General features: G+C 47.4%; 1 protein-coding gene across 1 annotated transcript in view; it reads left to right on the top strand.

Annotated features, from left to right (window-relative positions):
* Window positions 1-22,393, top strand: part of ITFG1 (integrin alpha FG-GAP repeat containing 1) — a 349,655-nt gene that overhangs the window by 234,420 nt on the left and 92,842 nt on the right. The window contains exon 13 of the mRNA XM_077451682.1: window positions 9,505-9,548. Within this exon, the coding sequence (XP_077307808.1) occupies window positions 9,505-9,548 (44 nt within the window). The remainder of the gene's footprint in view (window positions 1-9,504; window positions 9,549-22,393) is intronic.

The raw sequence follows: 22,393 nt of genomic DNA, 5'->3' as shown, positions 1-22,393 counted from the left end.
TGTAATGCACGCTCGTACACACAAGCGGACTTTTCGAGGGACTAGGTCCAACGGTCTTCCCGACGGACTTTCGGCGGAGTTCCGACGGACTTTCCGAATTAACGGCCACACACAATCACACCGATCACACAGATTCAAGCGTGATGACGTACGACCGAACTAGAATAAGTAAGCTTGTAGCCAATAGCTGCCCTCGCATCGGTTTTTGTCCATCGGACTAGCATACACACGAGCGGATTTCTCGATAGGAACTGGGTCGGGCGGAGTTCCAGCAAAAAATTTTGAAACATGTTCTATTTCTAAAGTCAGTCAGATTTTTGCACAGCAAAGGTCTGATGGAGCCCACACACGATCGAATTGTCCAACGGATTCGTTCCGTCGGACCTTTGCTGTCGAAAACTCCGGTCGTGTGTACGCGGCATAACAGTTGATTTTGGAGCGATTGAATTTTCCCCAAACAAAAGCCACATTCGCTGTTAGAACTTTTAGAATTAGACTTAGAATTTTCCGACCTGCTCCTTCGAATTTTCTCATCGCATCGGTTGAAAACGAGCATCGATTCACATCGATTCATATGGTTGGTAAGGTTGAATAAAGAAATCAGTCCCCCCAGTTCAACGTGTGTGTGTGTGTGTGTGTGTGTGTTTGTCACTTCCAATTCCCAAATCCTTATATTGTGTTCGCTAAGATGCCCATCAAAGAGTTTTTTTAAATTGATGAACAGTCCCCACTGACACCACCAATTGTGGAAGGGAGTTTCACATCCTTACCGCTCTAACGTTAAAGAACCCCTTATGCAGTTTAAGGTTAAACTGCTATTCTTCCAATTTCATTGCGTGTTAAGTGACCTGAGAGTTTTCTTCCTATACTAGAATCACTGTTTAGATATTTGTACATTGCAATCCAGTCATCTCTTAAGCATCTCTTCTCCGGGGAGAATATGTTTTTGTTTGGCCCAGGTCTGGTCATCTCCACCTGTAACCAATTAATGGGTTGAATTTTTAATTAAGTGAATTTTGCTCTTCAAACCTCACAAGGGTTGCTTTCCTTATATATACTTGTTTTTAATGTCATATTTTTATGCTTTTGATGAAGGCCTAAGGCCAAAACGCGTCAAAATTTTTGGATGATGATATTGCTGTAATGCTTAAATAAATATTTTCTATGGAGAAGCTGTTAAGTTGACAGCCTATACGTTCTAAGAATAACTTTAATGTTTGCAGTCGTTCCTCATAACTGAGGTCCTCCAGTCCCCTTATCAGCCTTGTTAAGAAGCATGTAAGCCTCTATGCATGGTAGATGTTTAGAAGGTTAAAGAAGTATCATCATCCTATACTGGATATTAACCGCTTCCCGACCAACCGCCGTAGTTATAGTGCTGCAGGTTGGCACCCCTGCATGAGCTATATGTCAGCCCGCGGGGTTGGGATAGCAGGCGCATGCGCGCTGCACAGCGGGGGTGCCGGTGCACGTGGCCGACGGTCACGAGCGATCGTGTGCAGGAGAGACAGAACAGGGACGAACGAGTGTGTGTAAACACACACTTCCCTGTTCTGTTCTGACAGGAGTGGCAGATCGTGTGTTCCTATTAGCTAGGAACCACGCTCCGTCACTTCCTCTAGGTCAGCCCCCTTCCCCTTCAGTTAGAATCAACTCCCAGGGAACACAGTTAACCCCTCCATGGCCCTTTAGTGTTAACCCCTTCACTCAATTTTAAAGTAATCGATGCAATTTTATAGCACTGATCGCTGTATTAATGCCAATGGTCCCAAAAATGTGTCAAAATTGTCCGATGTGTACGCCATAATGTTGCCATAAAAATGCCATAAATCTGTTCCCTATTTTATAGACACGATAACTTTTGCGCAAACCAATCAATATACGCTTATTGCGATTTTTTTTTTTTACCAAAAATATGTAGAAGAATACATATCGGCCTAAACTGATGAAGAATTTTTTTTTTTTTGGGATATTTATTATAGCAAAAAGTAATATTGTTTTTTTTTTCCAAATCGTCGCTATTTTTTCATTTATACAAACATGTGTAACTGATCACATGGTAGCCTCAGACAAATGGTGAAGTCATATGATTCACAATGTACTGCATACCCTCTACATCAGGGGTCAGAAACCTTTTTCTACTTAAAGAGGGATTCCACCAAAAAAAAATAAATATTAAAAGCCAGCAGCTATAAATACTACAGCTGCTGACTTTTAATAAATGGACACTCGCCTGTCCCGGGTTCCAGCGATGCCGGCAGCCGAGGCCGATCGATCGCTCGGCCCTCGGCTGCTGTCGCCACCATTCTAGGTGAGGGAATCAGGAAGTGAAGCGAATCGGCTTCACTTCCCGGTTCCCTACTGCGCATGCGCGAGCCGTGCCGCGCAATAGGAAATCTCCGCGCTGTCACTGGGACCCGTGTGTGTCCCAGCAGACAGCGCGGCAGGGCAGGAAATGGCGTAGACTCCCACGGGAGTCTATGCCCGGAAGTGGGTGAAAATACCTGTCTTTGACAGGTATCTCCACCCCCCTCCCCCCTGAAAGGTGTCAATTGTGACACCGGAGGGGGGGGAGGGATCCGATCAGCTGAGGTTCCACTTTAGGGTGGAATCCCACTTTAAGGGCCGGATTCAATGTATGTGAATGCAAGGAGAGGCCTCATTCACCTGCTAATAAATGAAGATGATAATAAGATACCTAACATGTCGCACTTTAAAATTGCGCCCACTCGTGGAATGGCGACGTACTTAAAAATCTCCATAGGCGACACTTTAAAAATGTCTACAGGTTACCAGTTTAGAGTTACAGAGGAGGTCTAGTACTAGAATTATTACTCTCCCTCTAACTATCATGTCGATACCGCACATGTGTGGTTTGAACAGCGTTTAAATTTACGGGCGTGATTTATGTATGTGTCCGCTTCTGCGTGCGAGCCCGGAGGGATGGGGCGCTTTAATATTTTTTTTTTATATAATTTTTAAAATTTTTACACTGTCCTTTAATTCATTTTTTTTCTGATCACTTTTATTGCTGTCACAAGGAATGTACACATCCCTTTTGACAGTCATACCCCATACACACGGTCAGACATTCCGACCACAAAATCCGTCTGATTTTTTCCGACGGATTTTGGCCGACACTTCTCTTGCATACACGCGGTCGCACAAAGTTGTCGGAAAATCCAATCGTTCGGAACGAGGTGACGTAAAACAAGTACGACGGGACTACGTAGAGGCCAGCAGCCAATAGCTTTCGTCTCCAATTTTTTTTCTGAGCATTGCGTGGCACGTTGTGCGTCAGAATTCTCTACACAGGATCGGAAAAAGTCTGATTGGGTTGTTGTTGTTGGGAAAATTTTTGATCCAGCTCTCAAACTTTTACCGTCGGAATTTCGGACAGAAAAAGTCCAATAGAGCCCACACACGATCGGATTTTCTGACAACATAATCCGATCAAACTTTTTCCGTCTGATTTTCCGACCGTGTGTATGGGGCATACTAGGCAGTGACCGGTACTCATTATGGAGAGGTCTCAGGACCCCAAATCCCTCCTCTGTACGTGAAAGCATTCAAAACGCCAAGCCTGGCTGTTTTGAATGCTGTCATTTTTTTTTAAATCTGGCGCCTTTAAAGTGGTTGTAAACCCTTACAACACACTTTGACCTACAGGTAAGCTTAGATTAAGGCTTACCTGTAGGTCCAAGAAATATCTCCTAAACCTACACGGTTTAGGAGATATTTGCCGAAAGACAGGCACCGCTGTCTACTGTGCGCAGGCGCACTGAGCACGGCACCCGTCAACGGCGATATGCCGTGCGTGGCGGCTCCCGTGCCGAATGACAGCGGCTGAGCAGCGAGACCCACCGAGAAGATGGATGCTCCGGACTACAGGGGACAGCGGTGACATCGCTGGCTCCTGTGTCAGGTAAGTGACACATAATGGACTACTATGCGACGCGATGCGATGCATAGTAGTCCATTATGCTTTACCTTTGCAGGGAATGAAAGAGGAAGTAAACTCATCAGGGTTTACTTCCTCTTTAAGTCTTCTGTAAACTGGAAGTAACATCATGACAAAGCTTCTGGGTTACTAGACCAGAGACCCGATCAAACCCGATTCTGGCTATGTTAAGGTCTCTGGCCAGCCGGCGGAAGTGCCGGCTGGTTGCTCGAGCGACGGGAGAGCCCGGTGTTCTGCCTAATAGAGTCCGCCCATCAAATGGTGTCCGCTCCGTACTGCGCATGCGCAGTACGGAGCAGACGAAGCTTCGGAAAAACTCCGAAGCTGAACGGCGCCTGCGCCGTGAGTGGAGGTGGTAGCCCCACCATCCAAGCGGACATAGGGTTGTGAATTTTAGAGGGCCCCTCGCGGGCGAGCTTCGCTCGCCACGCTTCGGGCTCGGCCTCGCTCCGCTCGGCTCTTTTTTATTCTAACTCTATGTCCACTTGGATAGTGGGGATAGAACCTGGACTCACGGCGCAGGCGCCGTTGATCCTCGGCAATTTATGGAATCTGTGTTCCTGTGTACTGCGCATGCGCAGTACGCAGGGGACACTATCTGATGGAGGACACTATTTTACAAGACACCGGGGCGAGCCGCGGAAGGTAGCGGGAGGGGGGAGGTCCCCTTCCACTGTTTAAGGATAAGTCTTTTGATATTGTTGTTAAATGACTAATGCCCCGTACACACGATCGGAATTTTGGTCGGAAAAATCTCTTAAGGTTTTCCCGACGGGATTCCGCTCATGCTGTCTTGCCTACACACGGTCAAATTCCGGCCGTCAAGAACGCGGTGACATACAACACGTACGACGGGACTAGAAAAAGGAAGTTCAATACCCAGTAGCCAAGTAGCCAATAGCTTTTGTCTCCTAGTTGAATCTGAGCATGCGTAAATTTTTGCGCGTCGGAATTGCATAAACACGATCGGAATTTCCGTCGGAAAAATTGAAAACCTGCTCTCAAATTTTTGCTGGAGGGAATTCAGCCAGCTAAATTCCAATGGAGCATACACACGATCGCATTTTCCGATGAAAAGCTCTCATCTGTCTTTTTCTGGTCGAAATTCCGATCGTGTGTACGCGGCATAATAAGGAGTCTTCGAAGGCGGTATCAAAATTAAACCTTTCTAGCAAAATCTGTGTATCATTGAAACTCACTGCATATACTGGTAACCATAGATGACCTCTGCTTGTGTATATTTCCATCCTATGCCCAGGTTTGACGGGTTCAAATGCCATAATCTTTCATTTGTTTCACGTAAAGCAAAAATATCACCGCCCCCTTTTGATAACTTCGATGAAAGCGATCGTCATAGATATTTCACTGAATAGAATTTCCTGTTTGGCATTTTCTGCACCAATTTCTTGTCAAATCATGCGTTCAAATCGAGATCCCCCCCGGCTGATGGTAGGATTAGATATTTTCACGATGTTTAGGCATTTTAAAACGAAGACAGAACACGCATCAGTGAGCGAGTTGTAGTCTGCCAGATAACCGGTTGCGGGGGAGGCGGCAAACTTCATCCGAGGTGTAAAATATTTCTGATCAACTCATAAAGTGTTTCTATATCCAGCCTGGAGGAGTGGATTTCATGTTTTCACACTTACTGAATCCATCAAGAGTTTATCAAAAAAAAAATATATATATATATATATATATATATATATATATATATATATATATATATATATATATATATATATATACACTACTGTGCAAAAGTTATAGGCAGGTGTGAAAAAATTCTGTTAATAAAGAATGCCTTCAGAAGTGTTAATAGTTTATTTTTTATTAATTACCGTATTTATCGGCGTATAACACGCACATTAATTTTAGGAGAGAAGTTTCCGGAGAAAAAATTTAATTTTAAAGCATAATCAAAAATGATGGAGGAAAGAAAAGTCTGACCTGTTGGCATGATGAAGAAGTATCTTCCTGTATTTCTCAGCATTGAGGATACCATTGATGTCAACCAAAGCTCCAACTCCATTTGCAAAAATGCAGCCTCAAACTTGCGATTTTTTTTTTTATCGGGCCTGCGACATTATGGCGGACACATCGGACACTTTTGACACATTTTTTGGGACCATTGCCATTTATACAGCGATCAGTGCTATAAAAATGCATTGATTACTGTAAAAATGTCACTGGCAGGGAAGGGGTTAACACTAGGGGGGGGGGGGCGATCAAGGGGCTGTGTTCCCTAGTGTGTGCTCTAACTGAAGGGGGGGGGAGGGGACTGTGTAGGGGAGATGACAGATCACTGTTCATACTCTGTATGAAGAGACGATCTGTCTCTTCTCCCCTCAGAGAATCCGGAAACTGTGTGTTTACACACACAGAGATCCCGGTTATCGGTGTGTCAGCAGTGACCACTGGGCACTCGCATTGGCTCCGAGGGAGAGGAGCGGGGGCGTGCGCCCCTAGTGGCCACAGGGTGAAGTGACTTAACATAATGACGTTTCGCCCAGCCGTGCCATTCTGCCACAGTACAACGGCAAGTGGTTAACATATATCTATGATAAAAATGATAGACCCCTTTCACACTGGGGTGCTTTGCAGGCGCTACAGCGCTAAAAATAGCGCCGGCAAAGCGCCCTGAAAGAGCCGCTGCTTTTTCTCCAGTGTGAAAGCCTCTGAGGGACGCTAAAAAAAAGTCCTGTTTGCAGCATTTTTGGAGCGGTGAAGGAGCGGTGTATACCCCGCTCCTGCCCATTAAAATCAATGGGGCAGTGTGGCTATGCCACCAGCATAGCGCTGCTGCAGCAGCCCTTTGCGGTGGTTTTAACCCTTTCTCAGCCGCTAGCAGGGGGTAAAAGCGCCCCGATAGTGGCCAAATAGCGCTGCAAAATTGGCGGTAAAACACCGCTAAAAATAGCTGCATTTTACCACCGGCGCACCCACCGCCCCAGTGTGAAAGAGGCCTAAGTGGGCAAACTTACAAAATCTGCAGGCGATCAAATAATTATTTTCACCACCGTATGTATTCTAAGCTTGCTTTTTAACATTTTTCTGGAGCTCCCCTGCAACTTTCCAGTCTCCAGTGGCAATAGCGCACATTAGACCCAAAACGTTGTCCGCCTCTTCGCAATGGCGTCACAGTCTAGCTCCTTTCACACATTACCAGGCCTCAAAGCACAGTAATTAGAGATAATGTAGATTTTTTTTGTCTCCCTGGTATTTCGCTAATGTGCGTTTCCATGACACCACCTTCATTAACCTGAAATAAAAGGTGCTAAAAATACCGAAGGTCAGAAATCCGGCCATCTATAAATTCCGCTTCATAATTGTAGAAAAATTTGTCTGAGGACATTGACCTGCCTTCTGCCTCTGGAGACTGAGAGTCCTTTACGTTTAACGACTATTATATCCACGTGTCCCACTTTCCACTTTCCTTGTTGACTTGACTTGAGTCACGTGCTTACTTGTGATGTTAAAGGAAAACTCCACTTTTAGCCCAGAATTCTGCAGCTTCCTCCTATACTGTACCTTCTTTAAAAATAAAATAAAAATCAAGGCTTAAAAACTAGAAAAAATATATATAAAAAGGACACAACTTCCTGTAATAATAATAATAATAATAAAATCCTGACCTCAGATTTACCAAAACCGTGTAGTGAAGGGTCTGCCTAATTGCATACAAATTGAAACTCCTAAGGTTTGACCTCATATTATATGGTTATATATTTCTCGTCACTCCTATATCACCAGATACCTGATGGTAAGAAGAGGCGGTAAGCTAGGCCGGTGCAGCCTTGTTCTGAAGACCTCTAACGTTCTTTGGTCAAGGCTTTTGTACAGGGTGTCTCTCATGCCGCCTCCTGTTCAACCCCACGTGACTTGATGCAAATTATACACAATCCTGTGTAAGGAGGAAAAAAAAAAAATACTGTATTTTTCGCTCCATGAGACGCACCTGACCATAAGACTCGCCTAGGTTTTAAAGGAGGAAAACAAGAAAAAATATATTTTGAACCAAATGATGTACTAAAATATTTACCAGTGCTCCTAAAATGCAGCCTGACCATTGCCATAAATGCAACCTGACCATTGCCATAAATGCAACCTGACTTGTACCAAAGAAATGCAGCCTGACCATTGCCGTAAATGCAGCCTGACTTGTGCCAAAGAAATGCAGCCTGACCATTGCTATGAATGCAACCTGATTTGTACCAAAGAAATGCAGCCTGACCATTGCCGTAAATGCAGCCTGACCATTGCCGTAAATGCAGCCTGACCATTGCCGTAAATGCAGCCTGACCATTGCCGTAAATGCAGCCTGACCATTGCCGTAAATGCAGCCTGACCATTGCCGTAAATGCAGCCTGACCATTGCCGTAAATGCAGCCTGACCATTGCCATAAATGCAGCCTGACCTGTGCCAAAGAAATGCAGCCTGACCTGTGCCAAAGAAATGCAGCCTGACCTGTGCCAAAGAAATGCAGCCTGACCATTGCCGTAAATGCAGCCTGACCATTGCCGTAAATGCAGCCTGACCATTGCCATAAATGCAACCTGACTCGTACCAAAGAAATGCAGCCTGACCATTGCCGTAAATGCAGCCTGACTTGTGCCAAAGAAATGCAGCCTGACCATTGCTATGAATGCAACCTGACTTGTACCAAAGAAATGCAGCCTGACCATTGCCGTAAATGCAGCCTGACCATTGCCGTAAATGCAGCCTGACCATTGCTGTAAATGCAGCCTGACCATTGCCGTAAATGCAGCCTGACCATTGCCGTAAATGCAGCCTGACCATTGCCGTAAATGCAGCCTGACCATTGCCATAAATGCAGCCTGACCTGTGCCAAAGAAATGCAGCCTGACCTGTGCCAAAGAAATGCAGCCTGACCTGTGCCAAAGAAATGCAGCCTGACCATTGCCGTAAATGCAGCCTGACCATTGCCATAAATGCAGCCTGACCATTACTGTAAATGCAGCCTGACCATTGCCGTAAATGCAGCTTGACCTGTGCCAAAGAAATGCAGCCTGACCATTGCCATGAATGTGGCTGTCATTATTGCAGCCTAAACATTCCCATTAATGCAGCCTGACCTGTGCCATCTCTCAGGCTGCTCTGTCTTCTATGTCAGCAGGTGTCAGGTCCAGCCAGGAGATCGCCCGACGCTCACGGGGGACCTGGGATGTCTCTCCTTCATTCCTCCTGCCTCTCTTCCATACTAGCATGGTGACAGCGGCGGGAAGGGGCGGTGACGGCAGCGGCGGGGGGGAGGTGCCTGTCCTATATACCCACCATACGACGCAGATACATTTTCCCCCATATTTTTAGGGGGGGGGGGGGGGGAGTGCCTCTTATGGTCCAAAAAATACAGTAAATAAAATGGCTAAAAAAAAATAAGGGTTGTTTTTTTCACATATGTTTCATCTCCATCACCAAGTGAAACTTTCAAAAGTTGACAGTCTATACTCCTTTAGTAAATCAATCCCATTGACTTCATGCGCATTTGACTAACTGATTTTTTTTTTTCTTCTCTGTACAGTGCTCAGTGGTATTTGCTCCAATGACTGTCCTCAGCAAGTCAAGGTAGGTACTTCTGTAATTATATTGATATCCACACTAAACAATTATTGTCTAAATACAAGAAAAATGTGCCTTATCCGGATCTTGTGAGCTTTGTGTATTTCTCCCAGATCTGTGCAGTAATCTAATGTGAGACTTCCTGTAATAAAGACCGATCACTGCTGCTCTCTCTGCTTGGGCAGGGGGACTGGTCTTGTCTCCTCCCCCTCCTGTAGTTTTCTGCAGGTGGCATGTAGTGGGTGGAGCCTGCTGGGCCCCTCCCACAGCTCTAAACTCTCTCTCTCTCTTTCTCTCTCTCTCCCCTTGTGCAGGGGGACTGGTCTTGTCTCCTCCCCCTTCCTGTAGTTTTCTGTAGGCGGCATGTAGTGGGTGGAGCCTGCTAGGTACAACTCTGCTCAGGCTATGTACCGCACAATGATGATGCCACTGCTACTTTTAAAAGGTAATGGGGTTGTTTTAGTAAAACTGGAGCACTCAGAATCTGGTGCAGCTGTACACGGTGGCCAGTCGGCTTCTAACTTGAGCTTGTTTAATTAACCCCTTCCAGACCAGGCGCAACAGTTGTGCTGCAGCAGGTTGGTTCCCCTGGGCAAAATGATGTTACCTTATGTAGGTTCTCGCAGGGGAGAGGAGACAGATCGTGTGTTCTTACTATGTATGAACACCGATCTCTGTCTCCTAGTCAGTCCCACTTTCCCCACAGTTAGAACACACCCAGGGAACGCTTAACCCCTTGATCACACCCTAGTGGTGACATTTATACAGTAATCAGTGCATTTTTATAGTACTGATCGCTGTATATTTTTTGGCGGCCAAAAATGTGTCAAAAGTGTCTAATGTGTCCACCACATTATCGCAGTCCCAATAAAAAAAACGCTGATCACCACCATTACTAGTAAAAAAAAAAATACCAAAAATTCCATCAAGCTATCCCCTATTTTGTAATAATAATAATAAACTACAAGTACCATTGGCCACTGCGGTTGGCGGCTTGTAGTTCTGAGTTTTTTTTCTGCAAAAACGAGCATTTATTAATTTTTCTGTAAGGTTGAACCTATCCTTTAAATATATAGATAGCACAGAATATTTATAGCATTATTTTGATTATTATTATTAATTTGGTTAACTTGTTGCCCCTCTGTGTCACACATACTGTATTTATTGGCGTATAACACACACTTTTTTCACCCTGAAAATCGGGTGCAAATCACGTTTGCGTGTTATACGCCAATACTTCAATTTTAGCTGCCTCGGAGGGGACAGGGAGGGGGGCGGGGCGAGCGCCGTCAGATTACATACAGTGAGAATCTCCTGTTTACTTGGCCTCTGTAATAAGAAGTCCCGTCTCCTGGGCCGCCATTGGACCACTGTTCTGTCTATCATAGGAGATTCTCACTGTATGTAATCTGTCGGCACTCATCCCCCCTGTCCCCTCTAGGCTGCAGATGGGCATCGATCAGGCTGCACTGATGGCAATGGTGATGCTTCTGCATTGATGGCAATGGTGATGCTTCTGCATTGATGGCAATGGCGAGGCTGCTGCATTGGTGGCAGTGGTGAGGCTTCTGCATTGATGGCAGTGGTGAGGCTTCTGCATTGATGGCAGTGGTGAGGCTTCTGCATTGATGGCAGTGGTGAGGCTTCTGCATTGATGGCAGTGGTGAGGCTTCTGCATTGATGGCAGTGGTGAGGCTTCTGCATTGATGGCAGTGGTGAGGCTTCTGCATTGATGGCAGTGGTGAGGCTTCTGCATTGATGGCAGTGGTGAGGCTGCTGCATTGATGGCAATGGTGAGGCTTCTGCATTGATGGCAATAGGCTGTGTGCTGGAGCACCCTCCCTGTCACCATTTTTCTATTGGTGTCAGGACATCTTGTCAGTAGTGAGAGGAAGGAGGCAGCAGCCAAAAAATGACACTTGGCTCTGGACTGGAACTAGCACACACTATAGAGGGATATGCTTTGTTCAGATTTCATGTCTGAGGTTTACAACCACCTTAACGGACCAAAAGGGAGCAAATAAGAGAAGTCCATTGCTGTGGCGTACATACTGCACCAGGTTGGGTTTATACATCATTTTTAACGCTTGCCTGGAGTCCCATTTTAAAATTTTCATATTTAAAATTCATGTAGTATAATAGCCTGTTTTTATTTTTTTACTTAACCATTATCCTCATTATCGGATATGATTATGCTCGTGGAATGGAGTTTTTGCTCTTTTATTGTGCGTTTGTTTTACAGCTCTGTGGGACGCAGCTTGCATCTTTTATTTTTTTATTGTGCGTTGCCTTGTTAATATTTATATTGCAGTTGTGCGGCTCCGTCCTCTCCATAAAGGTGGCAGAGCTTCTGTTCTTTCCAGCCAGGGCCCCATTGATATTCCCTAGTAGAGGGTCTCTTAGGTATTTTTTTTATTTCACAGCAGCCCAGAGCAGTGCGGCTAATATGAAAGAATGTAAATGTTATTAAAGAAGCAGGAGGCCATGTTAAGTGGACTGTAGTGCGTTTCAGCAAAAAGCACCGCAAAACGCATAGGTGTGAAGCAGGCCTAAAGTGGCCCGAAGATGTGTATGTACAGAGGGGGAAATAATTAGATTTAGTAAGTTTGCTCACTTACAAAGAAAAGAGGGGTCCATAACAGGGGTATTGAATTAAAATTCAGGGCGGTCAAATCAGAAAAATGTTCTGCCAGCAGAGCTCTGAATTGCAAGTTTGTGCGATGATTCGCATCCCAGCCCCCCTTTTCTTTTATCACAATTCCCTTCTTACATCAGTACCCTTGGCCCCCCTTCATGTCACCCTCCACAGTGGTGTCCTCTGCCCCCCTTCATGTCACCCCCCACAGTGGTGTCCTCTGCCCCCTTCACGTCACCCTCCACGGTGGTGTCCTCTGCCTTCCTTCACGTCACCCTCCACAGTGGTGTCCTCTCCCCCCCCCTTCATGTCACCCCCCACAGTGGTGTCCTCTGCCTTCCTTCACGTCAGCCTCCACAGTGGTGTCCTCTGCCCCTATTCATGTCACCCCCCACAGTGGTGTCCTCTGCCCCCCTTCATATCACCCTCCACAGTGGTGTCCTCTGCCTTCCTTCACGTCAGCCTCCACGGTGGTGTCCTCTGCCCTCCTTCACGTCACCCTCCACAGTGGTGTCCTCTCCCCCCCTTCTTGTCACCCTCCACAGTGGTGTCCTCTGCCTTCCTTCACGTCACCCTCCACAATGGTGTCCTCTCCCCCCCTTCATGTCACCCCCCACAGTGGTGTCCTCTGCCTTCCTTCACGTCAGCCTCCACGGTGGTGTCCTCTGCCCCCCTTCATGTCACCCTCCGCGGTGGTGTCCTCTGCCCTCCTTCACGTCACCCTCCACAGTGGTGTCCTCTCCCCCCCTTCATGTCACCCCCCACAGTGGTGTCCTCTGCCCCCCTTCATGTCACCCCCCACAGTGGTGTCTTCTGCCCTCCTTCATGTCACCCCCCACAGTGGTGTCCTCTGCCCCCCTTCATGTCACCCCCCACAGTGGTGTCTTCTGCCCTCCTTCACGTCACCCTCCACAGTGGTGTCCTCTGCCCCCTTCATGTCACCCTCCACAGTGGTGTCCTCTGCCCCCCTTCATGTCCCCCCCACAGTGGTGTCCTCTGCCCCCCTTCATGTCACCCCCCACAGTGGTGTCCTCTGCCCCCCTTCACGTCACCCCCCCACAGTGGTGTCCTCTGCCCTCCTTCATGTCATACCCACAGTGGTGCCCTCTGCCCTCCTTCATGTCACCCCACACAGTGGTGTCCTCTGGCCCCCTTCACGTCACCCCCCCACAGTGGTGCCCTCTGCCCTCCTTCATGTCACCCCACACAGTGGTGCCCTCTGCCCTCCTTCATGTCACCCCACACAGTGGTGCCCTCTTCCTTCCTTTATAGCACCCCCTTCCCACAGCAGCGTTCTCTGTCTCCCTTCCCATCTCAGCCCCCCGGTTTTTGAGTCACATGAAAAGAAAAACGCCATAAGTGTGGTAAAATCACGATAATTTTCGGCTGCCGTTTTTTAGCACCTTTTTTTCTATCGGCAAAATGCAGATGACCCTATTTTCGCCTGATCATTTTCGGCGAGTCACTATTAAGCGGTGCATATCAGTGCTGTATAAGTACCTGAAATAAATAAATGGCTTTTTAAAGCAATTTTTTCTCAGGGAAAAGCAACGGGGGGGGGAATTGGGTTTGCAAAAATGTGGACATTCCATTTACCATGAAAGGTCCACTTTACAGGTAATAGAAACACCATGTTGGGTTCACCAGTCACGGTGAAATTTCTGCACTGAATTTCCATCCAGTGGCATTGTACGTGAATAAAACCTCAGTGGACCTTTTTTTTTTTTTTCTTTACAACCGGTGTCACTAAGGTCTACTTGCAAAGCCACCGAATGATTGATTTTCCTGACAGCGTAGATCCTGAACCCTTCGCCGCACTCGACTCAAATAGGAAGCCCGGCTTCATAACCTACATTTATCTGTTAACCAGGGCTTTCAAAAAATATAAAAAAAAACAAAAAAAAAATTCTGTATTTAGTCATATTTCTAATAAATAGACAAAAAAGGAATTTGAGTTTGAAAGTAATGTGAAGGCCAACAAAATAACCATAGAACCGTGAAAGCATTGCTTTGCTTGTATTCAAAATATTCAGAAACTAGAATGTTTTTACAGGGTCTTTGTTGTTAAAACAAAAAACTCCACAGGTATACTGTGCAGGGATGTAGAGCTATACCGTGCAGGGATGTAGAGCTATACCATGCAGGGATGTAGAGCTATACCATGCAGGGATGTAGAGCTATACCGTGCAGGGACGTAGATGTATACCGTGCAGGGACGTAGATGTATACCGTGCAGGGACGTAGAGGTATACCGTGCAGAGACATAGAGGTATACCGTGCAGGTACCTAGAGGTATACTGCACACGGACGTAGAGATATAACGTGCAGGGACATAGAGGTATAACGTGCAGGGACGTAGAGGTATAACGTGCAGGGACGTAGAGGTATAACGTGCAGGGACGTAGAGGTATAACGCGCAGGGACGTAGAGGTATAACGCGCAGGGACGTAGAGGTATAACGCGCAGGGACGTAGAGGTATAACGCGCAGGGACGTAGAGGTATAACGCGCAGGGACGTAGAGGTATAACGCGCAGGCACGTAAAGGTATACCGTGCAGGGACGTAGAGGTATAACGCGCAGGCACGTAAAGGTATACCGTGCAGAGACATAGAGGTATACCGTGCAGGGACGTAGAGGTATACCATGCAGGGATGTAGAGGTATGCCGTGCAGGGACGTAGAGGTATGCCGTGCAGGGACGTAGAGGTATACCATGCAGGGACGTAGAGGTATACCATGCAGGGACATAGAGATATAACGTGCAGGGACGTAGAGGTATACCGTGCAGGAACGTAGAGGTATAACGTGCAGGTACCTAGAGGTATACTGCACACGGACGTAGAGATATAACGCGCAGGGGCGTAGAGGTATAACGTGCAGGGGCGTAGAGGTATAACGTGCAGGGACGTAGAGGTATAACGCGCAGGGACGTAGAGGTATAACGCGCAGGGACGTAGAGGTATAACGCGCAGGGACGTAGAGGTATAACGCGCCGGGACGTAGAGGTATAACGTGCAGGGACGTAGAGGAATTATGCGCAGGGACGTAGAGGAATTAGGCGCAGGGACGTAGAGGAATTAGGCGCAGGGACGTAGAGGAATTAGGCGCAGGGACGTAGAGGAATTAGGCGCAGGGACGTAGAGGAATTAGGCGCAGGGACGTAGAGGAATTAGGCGCAGGGACGTAGAGGTATTACGCTCAGGGACGTAGAGGTGTTAGGCGCAGGGATGTAAAAGAATTAGGCGCAGGGAGGTAGAGGAATTAGGCGCAGGGACGTAGAGGAATTAGGCGCAGGGACGTAGAGGAATTAGGCGCAGGGACGTAGAGGAATTACGCGCAGGGACGTAGAGGAATTAGGCGCAGGGACGTAGAGGAATTACGCGCAGGGACGTAGAGGAATTAGGCGCAGGGACGTAGAGGAATTACGCGCAGGGACGTAGAGGAATTAGGCGCAGGGACGTAGAGGAATTACGAGCAGGGACGTAGAGGTATAACGTGCCGGTACCTAGAGGTATACCGCACACGGACGTAGAGATATAACGTGCAGGGGCGTCGCCGTGTTCCGTGCAGGAACGTAGAGGTATAACTAGAAAAAATGAATAATAATTTCCATATTTAGTCACATTTCTAGTAAATAGACAAAAAAGGAATTTGAGTTTGAAAGTAATGTGAAGGCCAACAAAATAACCATAGAACCGTGAAAGTATTGCTTGTATTCAAAATACAGAAACTAGAATGTTTTTACAGGGTCTTTGTTGTTAAAACAAAAAACTCCACAGGTATACCGTGCAGGGATGTAGAGGTATACCGTGCAGGTACCTAGAGGTATACCGCACACGGACGTAGAGATATAACGCGCGGGGACGTAGAGGTATACCGCGCGGGGACGTAGAGGTATACCGCGCGGGGACGTAGAGGTATACCGCGCGGGGACGTAGAGGTATACCGCGCGGGGACGTAGAGGTATACCGCGCGGGGACGTAGAGGAATACCGCGCGGGGACGTAGAGGAATACCGCGCGGGGACGTAGAGGAATACCGCGCGGGGACGTAGAGGAATACCGCGCGGGGACGTAGAGGTGTGACGTGCACAACCTGCAACCAGCTTATATTAGCTTGGGGGGGGCTGTTGAACAGGGTAACACTGTGACACAGACTCCGGCACCCAGTCATTTGTGTCTCCATGGGAAGAGTAACTTGCTTGCTGCCCTGGTCCAGGATGGGTCTGTCACAGGCTACCCAGCACAGAGCTAAGGCACCTCTACGTCCCCGCGCGTTATACCTCTACGTCCCCGCGCGGTATTCCTCTACGTCCCCGCGCGGTATTCCTCTACGTCCCCGCGCGGTATTCCTCTACGTCCCCGCGCGGTATTCCTCTACGTCCCCGCGCGGTATTCCTCTACGTCCCCGCGCGGGGACGTAGAGGAATACCGCGCGGGGACGTAGAGGTATAACGCGCGGGGACGTAGAGGTGTGACGTGCACAACCTGCAACCAGCTTATATTAGCTTGGGGGGGGCTGTTGAACAGGGTAACACTGTGACACAGACTCCGGCACCCAGTCATTTGTGTCTCCATGGGAAGAGTAACTTGCTTGCTGCCCTGGTCCAGGATGGGTCTGTCACAGGCTACCCAGCACAGAGCTAAGGCACCTGCATGCGCTTGATGGCCAGACTGCGGTGACCATTGGGTTTACATTATGCGGGTGCCCAGCACAGCTGTTGACGATCTGAGGACTGCCCATAGGAAGTGCCAAGCTCTTCCCTGCCTAGTGTCCTACTCCTGGTAGGTGGCGCCAGAGAACTTGTCTTGCATACACACGGTCACACAAAGTTGGTCTGAATTTCCGAACGTCAAGAACGCGGTGACCTACAACGCGTACAACGAGCCGAGAAAAAATAAGTTCAGTAGCCAGTGAGGCTCTTCTGCTTGGTTCCGAGCATGCGTGGCACTTTGTGCGTCGGAATTGTGCACATGCGATCGCAATTTCCGACAATGGATTTTTAGTGTCAGAAAATGTAAGAACCAGATCTCAAATTTTGTGCGACGGAAATACCGATGGAAAATGTCCGATGGAGCCTACACACGGTCGGAATTTCCTTCAAAAAGCTCCCATTGAACATTTTCCGTTGGGAAATACGACCGTGTCTACGGGGCATAAGTCTTTTATTGCAGTGCATTAAAGTGTTACTAAACCCAGCACCCTGCAGTCACTATATCTGGTCTCCCACAGTACACAGAACATGGAAATGCAATTATTTTAGTAAATATAAACTGCTAAATACCTTAAGTATGTAGCAGTCTTGTGACTTCTATCAGTGTCTGGTTAAAGCTTGTAGGAGGAGTTTTCATTCTCCCCTGATTGTTCTATGAGGCTGCACAACCCCTGACCCTCTGTCTGGACAGTGCTGATTGGCCCTGTGCTGATCTCATGCACTCTCCCAAGAAAAAAAAAATCTGTAGCCATACACACCAAACTGAGCATGTGCAGAGTGCCCCCCCAAGGCTCTTTTCTATCGGGAGATGGATTGGGGACAGCAGAAGAAGGGAAGAACAGAATCTAACAGCATTTTTACAGAGGAGAGGATTAACCCCTTAGGTTCCACGGTGAGTATAAGAAGCATGCACTACTGCAGGGGTATACAATTAGCGGACCTCCAGCTGTTGCAGAACTACAAGTCCCATGAGGCATAGCAAGATTCTGACAGCCACAAGCATGACACCCAGAGGCAGAGGCATGATGGGACTTGTAGTTTTGCAACAGCTGGAGGTCCGCTAATTGTATACCCCTGCAGTAGTGCATGCTTCTTATACTCACCGTGGAACCTAAGGGGTTAATCCTCTGCACTGTAAAAAGGCTGTTTGATTCTGTCCTTCCCTTCTTCTGCTGTCCCCAATCCATCTCCAGATAGAAAAGAGCCTTGGGGGGCCCTCTGCACTATGAGGCATAGCAAGATTCTGACAGCCACAAGCATGACACCCAGAGTCAGAGGCATGATGGGACTTTAGTCTTAGTTTTGCAACAGCTGGAGGTCCACTAATTGCATATACAGACCAATTTTACTATAACATTTGAAGGCAGCCCCCTTATAAATTGGCACAATGCACCACAAATTATGAAAAAAAATGAGGATTTTTTTTTTTTTTTTTTAAGAATGAATAGCGCCACAAGGAATATACTGTCAGTTTATGTGTTGTAGTGCACTGCATTGGCACAGTGCACGGGGGTGCCAATCACAGTACAGATGGCAGTGCACATAGAGCAGGTGTGTTGCCACGTGTTGTGGCATCCCTGAGTTCTTATCATGTACTGTACATCTCACTGCCTTTCGTGGCATAAAGGCTCTTGTTGACATACAGCTCATAGTGGTTAATAGGTTTATAGTTGGTGAGTCAGGCCTGTTTTTATCCATCCAAACCCACATTAGCGCTCCAGCTTTCCAGGAACGAATGTCGAGCTCCCTCACCGTCCGCTAAAAAGATCAGCAAGATGGTGTCCTTCAAGCCACGAAAAGGTCAAGTTGTTTTCTTCCCGCTCCCATTAATGATAAATATCTGGCCTTACCGAGTATTAGGCTGCCAAAACAGAAGATGTTATTAACATGAACTAGCTGCCTCGGCGCAAGGAGATGAACGGCGTGGCTCCATCGAGTCGTCTCTGGCCGCCGCGCGTGCAACGTCCATCAAATCCCGCACTCCTCCATCATCTCTCCCGTTATTTGCATTGCTGGATGTTGAAAGGCTTATTTTCTGCACCACTGAAAGATGAATCATCCCAATTCTACTCCCCTCCTCAGTATTCTGACCTCGGCTGTCCGTCCGCGTCTCGCAGAGATACTTTCACCGGCTTGGTTCGCTGAGCTTCACCAGGAACATGCCGGATTTATAAAGAGGAGCGCACAACGTTGTATCGTGCGGTTTGGCGGTGGAGTTGTTAGGATTAAACATATATTTATATCTCATCTAGATTCATTGACGAAGTTAAAGGGTCATTCCACCCAGGACTGATTATTTTATAGAGGTCTTTTGGTCGGAGCTCTACAATGAGTTGTTGGCGCTGCATATTTGCTGTGCCCATTATGAGGGGCTCCCGCCATCACTGCTTTTATCATTGCCACGCGACAGAACGCATCACGCAAAGCTGTCACCCAGAAGAAGCTCAGTTTTGGGCAATAAGCTTTGCTTGGTGCGTTTTGCCACGATTGCAGTGTCATTTGGAATCGGAGCCAGAATCGCAGTGATTCAAAATCGCAAAGTGTGAATGGGGCATAAGGATAGCTGATGAGCAGAAAAAGTTGGGCAGATGATCCGATGGGAGATGGCCAGGCACAGTATCAGGGAAGGGGGGGGGGGCACTTGCATATCTGGTACTAGCTAGCTGGAGTGCCGCCAGCACTGTTGCAAACACAGCATTCCTGGCATCCCTCCAGCTCTTCCTGGGCTCTGCTTGTCTGTGCCAACCACAGCCATGGGTGCTGTGCCAAACCCATCATTCCTCCAATCCCCTGCTGCTCTGCCTCTTGAAATATAAGAGGGGACTCTGCTGGGCATTCCTGGATGTAAGGGGGTACTCTGCTGGGCATTCCTGGATGTAAGGGGCGACTCTGCTGGGCATTCCTGGATGTTAGGTGAGGCTCTGCTGGACACACTTGGATGTAAATGGGGACAGTGCTTGGGCACCCCTGAATGTAAGAGTGGGATTCTGCTGGGCACTCCTGGATGTAAGAGGGGGATTCTGCTGGGCACTCCTGAATGTAAGAGTGGGATTCTGCTGGGCACTCCTGGATGTAAGAGGGGGATTCTGCTGGGCACTCCTGGATGTAAGAGGGGGATTCTGCTGGGCACTCCTGGATGCAAGATGGGGATTCTGCTGGGCACTCCTGAATGTAAGAGTGGGATTCTGCTGGGCACTCCTGGATGTAAGATGGGGATTCTGCTGGGCACCCCGAATGTAAGACGGGGATTCTGCTGGGCACCCCTGAATGTAAGACGGGGATTCTGCTGGGCACTCATGAATGTAAGATGAGGATTCTGCTGGGGACCCCTGAATGTAAGATGGAGATTCTGCTGGGCACCCCTGAATGTAAGACGGGGATTCTGCTGGGCACCCCTGAATGTAAGACGGGGATTCTGCTGGGCACCCCTGAATGTAAGACGGGGATTCTGCTGGGCACCCCTGAATGTAAGACGGGGATTCTGCTGACCACCCCTGAATGTAAGACGGGGATTCTGCTGGGCACCCCTGAATGTAAGACGGGGATTCTGCTGGGCACCCCTGAATGTAAGACGGGGATTCTGCTGGGCACCCCTGAATGTAAGACGGGGATTCTGCTGGGCACCCCTGAATGTAAGACGGGGATTCTGCTGGGCACCCCTGAATGTAAGACAGGGATTCTGCTGGGCACCCCTGAATGTAAGACGGGGATTCTGCTGGGCACCCCTGAATGTAAGATGAGGATTCTGCTGGGCACCCCTGAATGTAAGAGGGGGTTTCTACTGGGCACTCCTGGGTGTAGGGGGGCATTCTGCTGGGCACTCCTAAATGTAATGGGGAACTTATTAATTCATTTGAATCTTTTTCCTTTATTTATAAAACGTATTTGTCTCAAGCTGCGACTTTTGTGTAGAATAATAGAATAAAGCGGATGGTACCAGCAGTGATAATTGTTAGATCTGATTTCAGATGATTGCAGTGTGGTGCCACAAACATGACCCCCCTGTGACTGGAAGAGCCGGGACCCGCTTCACTCCTCATCCTGCTTTTTTATAGATATATTTAAATTCCTTTTAATAGAACTCAAGCTGGGATTTCAGATTAATGGCCCTTTAATAATACCACCCCCCCCCCCCCCCACAATAATGAATACTGAACTTCCTGTCACTCGAAGCCCATTATCACCCCCACCGCGTGTTTGTTTCCCGGCTCCCAAGCTCGCCCTATTTCCGTGGCGCATCCCCTCGCTTTCTCCTAAATTCCTCCGTCCCGCTTCACATCGGAATCATCTCTTCATACAGATCTATGCAATTATTCTTAATGTTTTAGATTTGTATTCCAGTGGTGCTGTCGTCTGCATGTATTTTATTCATTGCAGGTGTTTATATAGCACTGACAGTTTACTTAGTATTTTACTTACTGTACATTATCATCAGTCCTTGCCCATAGGAGCTTACGATCTAGGGTCTTATCTCACATCGCATGCAAAAGATTTAGAAATGAATACAGAACATCATCGCCATGGGAACATTGTGATAACCAGTCATAATTAATCCACATAAAAGGCTATTCATATTTTAAGCCCATCGAATATTGATGAATGATCCACAGAGCAGAACCCCAACGTGTTTCGCCCAAAATGGCTTCTTCAGGGGAATAATAGGGTTTATGTTCTGCTACTTCCAGAGCTATCCAAAAATACACTCTCCAGTGTCAAACTGGATCTCACTAATAGCTGGGGCAAGTGAATGGGTTTCGCTGTGCATCGACCCTGCAGCTGCATGCAGTTGGAGTGTACTAGGGCAGGTTTCAAGGGGTTCAAGCAGGCAGTGAGGAGGTTTATTTACTGAATGCAAATAGACTGTGCATTTAGTCCAAAGTTTAGTAAATGAGGGGAATCTTCACTTTGCAAAGAATACCCAATCACATGCAATGAAAAGTTTAAATAAAAACATCATTTTTGCTTGCACATGATTGGATGATGGACGTCAGCAGCGCTTCCCTTCATTTGCTAAGCTCTGGAGCAACTGCTCTTGCAAAGTGCACCGTCTGTTTGCCTTTAGTAAATCAACCCCCAATGACTCCTCACTGCCTGACAAATGGTCTCCGAAGAGTGATCTAAATGCAAATCACTCTTGAGCGAGCAAAGCTTGCGTGAATGATCCCTTACACACTATCAGATTGTCTGCTGAGTTTTTCCTTCAGATTTACCAAAACCATATAATATGAGGTCAAACCTTAGGAGTTTCAATGTGTATGCAGTCAGGCCGGCCCTTCTACTACATGGTTTTGGTAAATCTGAAGGAAAAACTCAGCAGACAATCTGATAGTGTGTACGGGGCTTAACACAATCCTTTTCCTCCATAAACACAGTGCAGGGAATGGACATCATCACTCTAGGACAGGGAGTGTGTTACTGTAGGGAGGATCACCAGGTGAACACTAATGTAGCCGCCACATCTAAGCACCAATAAACTGCAACCAATTACATTTTTTGTTTTTGG

The sequence above is a fragment of the Lithobates pipiens genome, unplaced genomic scaffold (assembly GCF_037356315.1).
Source record: "Lithobates pipiens isolate NorthernLeopardFrog02 unplaced genomic scaffold, aLitPip1_a1.2 Scaffold_10, whole genome shotgun sequence".
NCBI classification, from domain to species: Eukaryota; Metazoa; Chordata; class Amphibia; order Anura; family Ranidae; genus Lithobates; species Lithobates pipiens.
This window is presented reverse-complemented; position numbering and strand designations above follow the sequence as displayed.